General features: G+C 33.7%; 1 protein-coding gene across 1 annotated transcript in view; it reads left to right on the forward strand.

The window, feature by feature from the left end:
- Positions 1 to 4,705, forward strand: part of LOC107656457 (potassium voltage-gated channel subfamily C member 1-like) — a 53,570-nt gene extending 48,865 nt beyond the window's left edge. The window contains exon 4 of the mRNA XM_016444331.1: positions 4,032 to 4,705. Within this exon, the coding sequence (XP_016299817.1) occupies positions 4,032 to 4,148 (117 nt within the window). The 3' untranslated portion in view covers positions 4,149 to 4,705. The remainder of the gene's footprint in view (positions 1 to 4,031) is intronic.
- Positions 4,706 to 13,574: the final 8,869 nt, after the last annotated feature.

Raw genomic sequence — 13,574 nt, forward strand, 5'->3', positions numbered from 1 at the left:
ATTTTAAATATATGTTGGGTTATAGTAATGCGAATATTAATTGTATTTATTTATGTATTTATCTGCATAAAATTTGAAAAGAAAATGTGCTTAATTGTCATGAAAATAATGTCCTTATGCAAAAAAAATCATATTTGTCCTAAAAACAGGCTTCTTTTTATTTATGTAAAATATATTTTTTTGTTTTCTGTTTTGATTTTGGGGCTAAAAAAATGACCTGATCCTGGTTTTTGCAAGATTCGCCCAATTAATGTGATTTTCTTTTATTAAACATTTATTCAGGGAGAGTTCAGGTATCTAATCTGAGACAAGCTTCCAGAGACCCGATCAGAAGCAGATTGAATATATAAATTACTACAATAATCCATAATTACTTTACAGCTAAATTTTTAAATATATATTGTGTTACAGTAATGAGAATGGATTTTTTTTTTTACATAAATTATTCCATGATGCATAATTATTTCACAATTTACATTTTAAATATATATTATTATATTACAGTAATGAAAATAGTTTTTTTACATAATTATTTCACAATTAAATTTATATATATATTATATATTTAATATTTGAAAAGAAAATGTGCTTAATTGTCATGAAAATAATGTCCTTATGCAAAAAAAATCATATTTGTCCTAAAAACAGGCTTCTTTTTATTTATGTAAAATATATTTTTTTGTTTTCTGTTTTGATTTTGGGGCTAAAAAAATGACCTGATCCTGGTTTTTGCAAGATTCGCCCAATTAATGTGATTTTCTTTTATTAAACATTTATTCAGGGAGAGTTCAGGTATCTAATCTGAGACAAGCTTCCAGAGACCCGATCAGAAGCAGATTGAATTAGTGAAGCACGAGCTCACGTGTCTGCTTCTGCGAGTGAAGGACTGCTGGTTTGCGTTGAACGCATGTCTTCTGTCTGGACTGAAGCGGCATCATTGCACTGCTTGTACACACAGATAACTGCTCAGAGGTTGTGTTGACGGGGCTCAAGCGAGCAGAGGGGAGCGTTCTGTCTTAGAGGGAGACTCACAGGTAACAGTGTGATGTCACTGAGGAGAGAGAAGGACTCTGATTGGCGGATCAAACTTGATCCGATCGCTCTCTGATGCTGCTCTGACTATTTATAGAAAACGGTTAAGTCAACATGAAACACTGCATCTACTACATTTGATTGTAGCACCCTGCACTCCCAAAAACACCTTCCTGGTCTAATTGTGCAAAATAAGTGCATGTTTTAATAAAAATGTTACTTTGTAAAACTTACTAAGTTTTTTAATATCTTTGAGATACTGTTATAGTTTTATTAATATTTTAAGTTAGCTTCATTTTAATTTTAGTCATTCATTTTAGTTTAATTATAAACTAATAACAATTAGTTTAATTTTAGTCATTTTTATTATTTCTTTTTTAAATGTCTATATAGTTTTATTAATCTTATTTCATATATTTCTTATAGTTTTTATTGATATTTAGAATTTTCTATTTTCTATTTTAATTTGAGTTAGTTTTAGTAATTTTGTTGTGTTTTTGTTATTTGTATTAGTTTTTTTATATATATCTTTATAGTTTTTATTATTTGTTTCATTTTAGTTTTAGTATAGTAACATTGAGATGCTGTTATAGTTTTAAATAGGTTTTCATTTTTTATTTTCTTTTTCGATTTTAATTTTAGTTAAAGTTTCAGTAATGTTTTTGCAATTCTATTAGTTTTTAATGTCTATAATTTCTGTTTATTTTCATTTCAGTTTTTGTTTAGTTTTATTACAGTGTTCAGTGTTAACATTTTGAATTCTACTTTGCAAAAAATTAAACCTATTTTTATTTTTGAAAGGGAGATTGTTAATGACAATAATATCATTTTCTTTAATGTAGAAATTCGTTTGTAGAATATAGAAATTAATGCAAAAAATCTCAGTCTTCCAAATATCTAAATAATAAATTAAGAAAATAAATTTTGCCTACAGAAAATGAAAGCGGACATTACTTCCGCTAATTAGAGCCAGTTGATTAAATTGAAGGGGTTGAATAATTACAAAATAATTAAATGCATTTTTATAAAACGTGCCATTATGAATTGTGCACAGGAATGTGTATTTAGGAGTTTTGATTTCATGTTGATTTGATCTCACTCTGTTGATGAAAATTGTGAGTCATATTTATTTTCATGCTTGCAAAAACATTCATAGTCATAACTAATTTAACACATTGTCTGATTGAAAGTATTCCATCATTCATTATTAACTACAGGGTGACAGCTCATGCCACTCGAGTCATTCATCTGCATCCTCTGACCTCTGTGTGATTCATATGTGCAGTGTGTGTTTAGCTAATGCTAATTCTGAGATGTAATTCAGAGATTTGGCCTGAGCATCATGTGAGTCAGTCTGGAAGGGACGGTTGCTAAGCAACACTGCTATAGGGAGATTTTGTGTCACGCATCCTCGGCATAAACTTCATTTAGCACTTTGTGTCCACACCCTGAACAAATACACAACCCCAAATGCTGTTTGCTCACTGTGCACGTCCTGTAAATCACTGGATATATGCATTATATATGTATGTGTGTATTAAGAGAAATATGATGTTAGGGTGAATCTCACAAAGAAATATCCATGTCAGATTTCATCCCAAAATCAAAAGAAAAAGTAGGAAATTATATTCTGCTTAAAATAAGAAATTTGTGTTGGCACAATGTTTATAAGCACGTTTTCTTTAATGTAGAATTTTACTGTAATGCATAAAATCTATTACTGCCTGGACACAATTGTTATATTTTGTTATATATATATATATATATATATATATATGAATGAGTAATTGTGCATATATAAAGAAGAAATGGCAAGTATTGAAGATTTTGTGTGATTATATAGACACAGAATACTGAAAAATGTATGCATAAAAATTTGAATTTCCATATAAAAATTGAAACCTCTTTTATTGAATTGCATCTTGTTAATGACAAGTAAGCACTTTTTTTTTTAAATGTAGAAAATAACTACAAAAAATACTGTCAAAATACATTATCTCAACGCAATTTCCCTTTTTATTCATGCAACATATAATGTCTTATTTTTATTTTAGGGTGAAAGATGCAATATATTTTGTCTAAAAACTTATTTTTTTTAAAGAACAAATGGCAAATATTGAAGCTTTTGTGTGATTTATATAGACACAGTACTGATAAATGAATACATAAAAAACAATTATATTTTGCATAATGAAAATTAAACCTATTTTTGCATTGCACATTATGTTAATGACAATTAAGCACATTTGCTTAAACATAGAAATTAACTGTAATGCATAAAATCTCATTACACAAAGATTTTATTATATTTGTTTTGTAACTATTCAGTACCAAAAATGTAAATCTCAACAGTCCTAAAAAATTATTAATTTCCCTTTTTTATTCATGCAAAATATTTATTTCTTTTTTTTTAGGGTGATATTTGACCCAGACATTTGTTTGACATTGTTGATTAGATTAGCCAGTTAAAAGATGCAATCTATTTTTGTCTAAAAATGTAGCTTGATGAATGAAGCTTTTGTGTGATTTATATAGACACACAATACTTATAAATAAATGCATAAAAAACATTAAGCAATTATATTTTGCATAATGAACATTAAACCTATATTTTATTTTTGCTTTGCGTGTTATGTGAATGACAATGAAGCACATTTTCTTTTATGCAGAAAGTAACTGTAATGCATAAAATCTCATTACACAGTGATTTTATTGTATTTGTTTTATTAATATAAATTCAGTACAAAAAGTAAAAATTCACATGCAAACCTTAATGGCCCTGGTTAATTTCCCTTTTTAGTCATGCAAAAATATATATATATTTTTATTATTTTGGGGGGATTTTTGTCCCAGATATTACTCATGAGATTCACCTGTTAAGATGCAATATATTTTGTCTAAAAATGTTTCTTTAAAAAAAAAAAAAGAAAGAAAGAAATGGCAAATGTTGACGCTTTTGTTACGCAATTCTGATGCACGGGATGTTGTTGCGTTTGCAGCTACTGTATCACCTCTGGCTGACGTACAGTTTATATCGGCCAGAGACGGGGAAGGCGGGACCAGCAGAGACTCAGATGGATTTGATGAATTGGATTGGACAGTCTGGAATAGAATAAGCCTGTGATTGGACAGTTCTGAAAGCGGACGCCCTGTGAACAGAAAAGCACACTTATGGATCGATCGGACTGCTCACGACATTTGGAGTTTCCCGTTTATTTTCGGTGTGGATACAGACTCTGAAGCCAGTCGGCGCAATGAAAAAAAAAATCACGATATGGATAGTGAAATGTTTCCTGCTTAAAACGAGTCGGCTCTCCATTTAAATGTCGCATCTGTATAAAGGACACACATCCACCTGTGGCTTCCCCTCTGTTTCAGGTAGCAAATCAAACACCCCCTCGAACCCCCTTCCAAGGCCTCTGTCGTTGCAATAAGTGTATTAAGATGTGTAGAGGCACAAGTGTTTAAAAATGAAGTATTAGTGTATCGACTATACTAAACTACAGAGTAGAGAGAAAGTAAACATGATAAGTTTAATAAATGTGACCTTCGGTCATTTATGATTTTATTTGCTCTAGTATCTCTAGTGGATTCATTGTTGTCTGTGTGTGTGTTTGTATGTGGGATGTTGATCTCAAATGGGACACTTAAAGGAATAGTTAAGCCAAAAATTTACATTTACTCACTCTCAGCCCATCCAAGATGTCTTCATCAGATTTGGAGAAATGTAGCGTTGCATCACTTGCTCAGCAATGGATCCTCTGCAGTGAATGGGTGCCGTCAGAATGAGAGTCCAAACAGCTGATAAAAACATCACAATAATCCACACCACTCCAGTCCATCAGTTAATGTGTTGTGAAGCAAAAAGCTGTGTGTTTGTAAGAAACAAATCCATCATTAAGACGTTTATAACTTCAAACCGTCGCTTCTGGCCAAAATATGAGTCCATACGCAGGAAACAAATTTAGGTTATAAAAATGTTGTTTCTTTTGAAATGTCTAGTTTTCTTGTCGTGATTAGAACGTTAATGTCTACAAAAATGTTTCATATAGCATTCTAGTAACTTCCACCCAAACGTTATTTGAAAATTGTAATGTTATTATTATAAGAATGTTCAGTTTTCTTGTCGCAATTATAACATTATTTAAAGGTTTCAAAAATGTTTCTTACAACATTCTACTAACTTCATTTTCACCCAAAATATAACATTACTTGGAACAGATGCAATGCTACATTTCTCTAAATCTGATGAACAAACAAACTCATCTACATCTTTGATGGCCTGAGGGTTGAGTGCATTTTCAGCAAATTTTCATTTCTGGCTGAACTCTAGTGCTCTACAGACCTCATGAAATGGCTTAAAAGCACAGTTTTCTTTTACTTTTTTAAATAACCACTATGCTTTCATTTGCACAGGTGTGTTGACCCCAACTTTGCTTATAGTTGCATATCAAGCTAAAATCTTTGAAGGAATTTTAACATTTAAACCTAAAATGTGTGTTTTTTTAATGTATACATCTTCTGAAAAGATCATTTTGTCAGGTTTTAATGTAAGTGAGCAGATATGAAGCCACAAAACCTCGTCATTTGAATGTCATGCGGTCTTTGAATGTGTGTTGATTTTTCGCAGTTCTCTTGCTCCTCCCCGTTTCCTGGAAAATTCGCCCAGTGCAACAATCAGATGTGATGTGCAATAATGATGTGAAACAAAGCTGCACCGATTCACACTGTGATTTCAGTTCAGTCCGTGACTGACGCCGCAGCAGAGCCTCTGAAAACACAAGCGCGGCACGGACACCTTCGCTATAATTAGAACCTTTCTTTTCCTTCAGCCTTGGAGAGATTAGAGCTGTCACATCAGTGTGTGTGTGTGTGTGTGTGTGTGTGTGTGTGTGTGTGTGTGTGTGTGTGTGTGTGTGTGTGTGTGTGTGTGTGTGTGTGTGTGTGTGTGTGTGTGTGTGTGTGCGCGTTGTCTCATGAAACCTGTCAAGAACATGTCCAGGTCACATTTCACTGCAAAATCAAAAGAATTTTAATACAATTATATTTTACATAAATAAAATGAAGCCTATTTTAGGACCAATATGATTTTTGCCATTTTTACATTCTATTCAATGTGCACATGAGTAAAATACACTTTTACAATAAAAATAAATAAGTATACCACCATTCAAATGTTTGAGGTTGATAAGATTTTGGAATGTTTTGAAAGTCTCTTGTGCACTCCAGGGCTGCATTTATTTGATCAAAATACAGTAAAAATTGTGAAATATTATTCCAATGGAAACTAACTATTTTCTATTTGAATATCTGTTAAAATGTAATTTATTTCTGTGATCAAAGCTGAATTTTCAGCATCATTACTCCAGTCTTCAGTGTCACATGATTCTTCAGAAATCTTTCTAATATGCTGATTTGCTGCTCAAGAAACATGATTTTTATTTTTGTGGAAACTGTGATGCGTTTTTTAGGAGTCTTTAATGAATAGAAAGTTCAAAAGGACAGTGTTTATTTGAAATAGCAATCTTTTGTAACATTATAAAGTCTTTACTGTCACTTTTGATCAATTTAATTGAATGTGACCTTGCTGAATAAAAGTGTTGGTCTTAAAAAGAAAAGAAAGAAAGGTCATTTTCTATATGCAAAATATTTTTTTTTTTTAATTTTGGGTTAAATGTGAGCTGGACAAGTTCTTGACCGGTTTTTGTGTGTGTGTGTGTGTGTGTGTGTGTGTGTGTGTGTGTGTGTGTGTGTGTGCGTGCGTGCATGTGTGTGTGTGTTTTCCCACCACCCACAGAACTTAAGAGGATAGTATTCTTCATTTTAATATTATCTGCTGCTTTAAGAAGTCAGGGCACCGTTTCAAATATATATGACAAAAATGTAAAGGTATATATATTTTTTTTTTAACTTAGTTCTTGTATTTTTGTGTCTCTTGAAGAGTCGCATTGTCAATCCCGCGGTGTATCTGTCCACTCTGTGCAGACTGTGAATCTGGAGTGTTTTTATGTTTCAGTGATTGAACTTTTGAGCATTGTGGAGTCATTTGTCGGCCTTTTGTAGTGCATGCAAAACCCATGGTCAAAATGTAAAGACTGCGTCTGAAGAATATGTACAGTTCAATGCAATGTGAGACAGTTGGATAAACATATTAACCTTGTAAAAAAAACAAACAAACAGCTTTCTTTTCTTTCTGTTTGAAACACACCGCATCGCCTGGACCGAGAATGATATTTCTCAGATGTTGCTCTTTCATGTCTCAGGGCTCCAGACAAAAAAATCAATTAAGGGGAGAACTGAGGTTCACTTAAAATAGGAACTAAACAGTCACAAAGAATTGTTTATTACACAGAATCTGTGCCAATATCTCAGACCATAATTATGTCAGCATCATTTGGCCATTGAGTGTAGTTTGGGCTCCTGCTCAATGCATCCTATAAATGCTGTCATATGCTTTGCACACATCCAGTCTGTTTTTCTCAGAGGTGGACAGTAACGAAGTACATTTACTTGAGTACTGTACTTAAGTACACTTTTTGAGTATCTGTATTTTACTTGAGTATTATTTTTTCTGGAAACTTGCTACTTCAACTTCACTACATTTGAAAGACAAATATCATACTTTTTACTCCGCTACATTTATATCAAGGTCCCCAAGTAGAAAGTCATTATATGTAGCAGTTTTTCCAGTGTGTGCATTTATTCACTGAACCCTTTTTTCTGCGAAAATCCGGCCTGCGATCTGCCAGGACCTTCCAGTGTTGCCAAGTCTTACAGTAATTCTAAGCGTGCAGTTTTCCGCATAGCTTTGAATGGATGTTTGGCTGATTTTGGCAACCTCGGGACCTTCCCCCTAAACTAATGTAAACGTCTGCGCTACCGCACAGCTAAAAGTGCTCTAAAAAGGCAAATATGATAATAAAAGACGAAAAAGGCACATATTAGTGTGGTGTGATCATCTGTATGTTCACCACATTGATTTTAAATAGACAACTGTATGTGATGCCTTACGTAGGCCGAGCGCTACGATCAAAGATCATAGAAGATAAATGATCGGCATACGGTAAATAAAAATTATTTTATAAATTTTATCTTTAGCTCCTTGCATTCTTTCTTATGTAGACAACAGGTTAAATAAAAATATGAATAAGCAAATTTAGCAAAACACTCCTCTTTATCATTATTTTTCTAGCTGACTAATGAGCTAATGAATGCCGAATGGTTATTCTGAGATAAATGATTGTTACGTGGCATTGTTTACAAGCTTTACACGTATTCCGCAGTTTGAAACACTGAATGAGCTTTTACATGAGACATTTCAGTAAGTTGTACCTTTTGATGTTCATTCATGTTTATTTCATACTAGAACAGTAAAGAGAAAGATCTGATGGGTTGACGTGCCGCTTGAACTGAGGCGCTAAAGCGATCGCTCATGCCGCATTAAAGAGCGCCAAAACTGCATTTATTGTTTGAATTACATTATGAATTTGGCATAAAGCTTTTAAAGCTGATACTTTATTTATATTAAAAGGTAACATATCACAAAGCTTATTGTGATTATTGGACGGCAAGCACGTTACAAATAATACGAAGTTCACTCATTAACAGAACACAGCAAATAGACTAAAGATCTTTGACATGCACATTTTTAAATTACAAAATGTAAATTTACTGGCTGGAGCCCTGTATCTAAGAGTTTTCTTTCAACTTTGCCTCATATGTTTCTATGGAAGCCTGTTTCCACAACAGAATAAAAAAAAGTAAAAAGGCAAATGGGACTTTTTGTCTCACAATTAACTTTTTTTCAGAATTGTGAGATGTCAAGTCAGAATTGTAAGATATAAATTAATAACTTTCTTGCAATCTGGAGAATCGAGAAATTCTGACTTTACATCTCACATTTTTGACATTTTTTTCGCTGAATTGTGACTATTTCTTGCATCTCGCAATTCTGACTTTACATTCTCAGTTTACATCTTGCAAGTGTGACTTTCCATGTCGCAATTCTGACTTCTCGCAGTTGTTTGTTTATATCACAATTCGGTTTATATCTTGCAATTCTGAGAAAAAAAGACTGAATTTTGAGACAAACTCAGGATGGCGAGAAAATAGTTAATTGTGAGTTAAAATGTCGCAATTAGATTGATTTTTTTTTATCCCGTGGAAACAAGCTTCCATATGTTTCTCTTAAAATTCATGAGAAAGGAAAACAGACACAAATGAGTTTTGACACAGTAGAGAGTGAAGATGAAGATAACAGCTCAGATCATTCTCAGACTCTGGTAATAGAGCACTGTTTGAGTAATTGTTGAGATCTGACAGATGTGTGTGATTTCAGGGGTCTTTTTCATCCGAGAAACATCTGAGAACTTCAGTAAAAGTCATTTGCTTTGCATTTAACCTCATTGCTGTCTTGGAGACACATTTGAGAAACTAAACAAACTTAGTTTGTTTTCTTTATTTCTATTGTAGTGTAGCCTTTAAACTGTCTTTAAACTGCTGCTGATGATTTCCATGCTCGTCACCTTCTCTCCCATCAGCCTTGATGTAGGTCTCTATATGTAGGTCTTCTTCTGTCCCGTCACTACAGACACCGTTGCCATGGTGGGGAAACAAAACAGCAGGGGGTGAGCTTGTGTTTTTTAGGCCGCAGACCTCCCATGAGCAACTGTATCCATAACGACCAGGGAGTTGCCGTATCCATAACAACTCAGTTTCTGCACAAACCCGCTTCTGAGAAGACTGAAGTGAAGAGCATGAATATTGCATCACAGTCTCTCCGCTCTTCTCTGTGTGAACCGCTGTGTGATCTACAGCTCCACACACACACTCAAGAGCACAGCTTCTAGACCAGATCAAGACTTATTTGTTTACAGTCAGAAACCAGCATCTCTCTCATTAATAAAGTGAGTGGTTATGTTTGTTTAAAAAAATTACATTGTTACAAAATCACATTTTACTGTCTGATTATGTAAGCTAGTTGGTCAGACAAATGAATGCTGTTGCCCCTATGTGTGATTGCATAGCAGTGATATATTGGTGAGATGAGTGATAGCTGCATAGATACCGTTTATCTTTGGACTCCTGATGGCTTACCCTCCCACTCTCCCTAATTAAGTCACCTTAGTGAAACTGACTTGAAATGAAATGAAAAGTGTCATTGCGTGCGTTTAGATCTGCTCATGCGGCATATTTCTTTTTACACATTTTTTTTTTAACTGCGCCGCGCATTATTACCAATCACAATGATTCTGTTGAGCTTATGAATGCAATGGCCAATCAGAAGCGTTCAGGTGAGTCATCGCTGAAACGCCTGTTTTGTTCAGTGCATGCGCTCGCTGACTGAATTCTGCACTCTGGCGAATTTATTGAATTGTTTGAATAACAATGGAAATTAAAGTGTAACTTGCAATGTTTTTATTAAATTGTGATCATCAAAATGCTGCCCTGGCCCATGCCTAAATCCTCCAATGAGTGAATGGTTAAACGACTCATTAAGAACGACTGTGTAACAGTGTAACAGTTTTCATTACTGCATTAACACATTATTTAAAAAAAAGAATTGTTGAGTCATGAATGTTTTTTTCTGCCATCCAGAAAGACTTTTTAAACAAATTAAAGTTTTATCAACTTTAAGGAGTGCACAAGCATTTAGATGCGTTCAAGGCTAATAGACATGAACAGAAAGACATTTTTTTTATATAAATGTTCAGATGTTTTAATGTCAGGAGGAATTAGAGCTGCTTGTGTTGTAATGCTGATGCAGTCTGCTGTGAGAGGTGCTATAAGGACAGTCTGACTGAATGCAGACGGCGAATGAGTGTGTGAACTGTTTCTAATGAAGTTTAAACAGCACACTCAAAACAGCTCAATTACCCTCCATGTACTATTGCGGTTTGATTGCTCACAAATGGAAATCAGATATGCATGACTCAAATGATACTTCAGCGCCACTGTGAATTGTTCTGCAATAATGTCAAAGGATGTCAAATTGATGCAGTTATTCAGAAGCACAGACGCTTACCTGACTCGACATACAGCTGCTTCCCTACAGGAGACACCGATCTGAAACTTTAATATAATTATAGGAACACTTTAATATTTCTCTGTGACATGAAGATTTTTAAATGTTTCAATCTTTCTGCAGGGCCACGGCAGTTTTTTACTCGAAAAAAGTTTTTTGCTTGTCTAATTTAAGTTTCTCAGTCTGGTTCGTGACAGAGATGTAGTATATTTAGTGAAGTCTATATAGTGCTTTTCATAATAAACATTTAAGTAAAGTGTTACCAAACGGTATAATGGTTTGTAATGACATTAAAAGAATAGTTCACCCAAAAATTAGTATCAAGATGTAGATGAGTTTGTTTCTTCATCAGATTTGGAGAAATGTAGCATTGCATCAGTGTCTCAGCAATGGATGCTCTGCAGTGAATGGGTGCCGTCAGAATGAGAGTCCAAACAGCTGATAAAAACATCACAATAATCCACAAGTAATCCACACCACTCCAGTCCATCAGTTAATGTTTTGTGAAGCCAAAAAGCTGCATGTTTGTAAGAAATAAATCTATCATTAAGACATTTTTTACTTCAAACCGTTGCTTCTGGCTAAAATATGAGTCCATAATCCATAATAACACTTCCTGCATTGAAAAAGTCATCTGGTCTGAATCAGGAGAGAAATCTGCACAGATCAAGCACCGTTTACAAGCCAAAACAGATCTGAACAAATATGTTGCTGGATTTTGATGTGAGAAACAACTGGAGGAATCGTGATTATGGATTATGGACTCATATTTTAGCCAGAAGCAATGGTTTAAAGTTAAAAACGTCTTAATGATGAATTTGTTTCTTACAAACATGCAGCTTTTGGCTTCTCAAGACATTAACTGATGGACTGGAGTGGTGTGGATTACTTGTGGATTATTGTGATGTTTTTATCAGCTGTTTGGACTCTCGTTCTGACGGCACCCATTCACTGCAGAGCATCCATTGCTGAGACACTGATGCAATGCTACATTTCTCCAAATCTGATGAAGAAACAAACTCATCTACACCTTGGATGGCCTGAGGGCGAGTAAATTATCAGCAAATTTTAAGTCAACCATTCTTTAAGATGATTTTTGTGTAAATTAACCCTTTAACAGAGATTGATCTCAAATATTTAAGGCGTAAAACACTGAGACGGTCATGAATTGTAAACTCTCACCCACGGCCACATTTGGATCCATGCGCTGGAACGGCAACCTGAATCTGTTGCTGAGAGACAGACTGCTTCATTAGAGGAAGCAATGTAGTGATGAAGGCAGATTGTGTGTGTGTGTGTGTGTGTGTGTGTGTGTGTGTGTGTGCTCTCAAGGTCAGCACACACATTCATACTGTCTTTGTGCAACGTTATCTCATTGCATGATTGCATTAGATTACATCAAGTGTACATTATCAAACAGAATGTTATATGTTGCATCTTAAGCAGTTTTCAGTATAACAGAGCGAACAGAATAACTAGAAACATAAGCATGCGTGATATTGTGCTGCGAATGGAAAGGTTTCTCCCCGTGCGAGTGCTGTGATTCATGCCGCCGACGTCTTTTATAGGCACTTTAATTACTGTAATCAAACAGTCGTTGAAACGGATCTGTTCTTACGTTCGCTCACATTCACAAATGTTTTGAAATGCTTCTAGGGTTTCAGTCGGCAAACTTTAATTCAAATCCACGACGATGAACGCTGCCAGACGTGCTGCATGAAATGAACAGGAAATAACTGCCCCTGTCTGACCTATAAAGAAACAGAATTAATGTAATATAACCACATTAAACATCAGATTTAGGTGATCAGTAGCTTCAGCCTGAGGTAGAAAAGTGTTGTTTTCACGTTTAATGATGCTTTAGGTGATGCTGTAATGAATGCTGTGGAAATCCGTCTGTAATCGAGCAGTGGTGTGCGTGTGATGAACATAGCTGCTCTAATGTGGCTAATTAATTGTGCATTTCAGAGTTCCTGTAGAAATATGTCCATGCAGTTTATATGCCAAAACATTTTTTCCCTTCATTATTCGTCCACATAAGCACTGTAACGTGGTTGTTTTATTCTCATCTATTGATTCTCATATATGATATGATATATGATTCTCATCTAGCTCAGGGGTTTTCAAACTGGTGTAAAAAAATTATAAAATAAATAATAAAATTAAGATTAAACTAACTAAACAAATTTGATTAAAATAAAAATGTATTAAATAAAGTTAGATTTAAATAATTAAATGCATACAAATTGATTGAAATAAATAATAAATATATTTGATAACAAATAATACATTTGATTTAAATAAATTGATTAACATAAATATAATTAGATTAAAATAATAAATATCCTGATTAAAATAAGAATATATTAAATAAAAACATAAAACAAAGCTTGATTCATTAAAAAAAGCTTGTTTTATTAAATACATTTGATTTAAATAAATTGATTAAAATAAATTCAATTTTGCTAAAATAAATAATATGCATATATATATATATATATATATATATATATATATA

This window comes from Sinocyclocheilus anshuiensis, unplaced genomic scaffold (genome assembly GCF_001515605.1).
Source record: "Sinocyclocheilus anshuiensis isolate Anshui unplaced genomic scaffold, SAMN03320099.WGS_v1.1 scaffold183, whole genome shotgun sequence".
NCBI lineage: Eukaryota > Metazoa > Chordata > Actinopteri > Cypriniformes > Cyprinidae > Sinocyclocheilus > Sinocyclocheilus anshuiensis.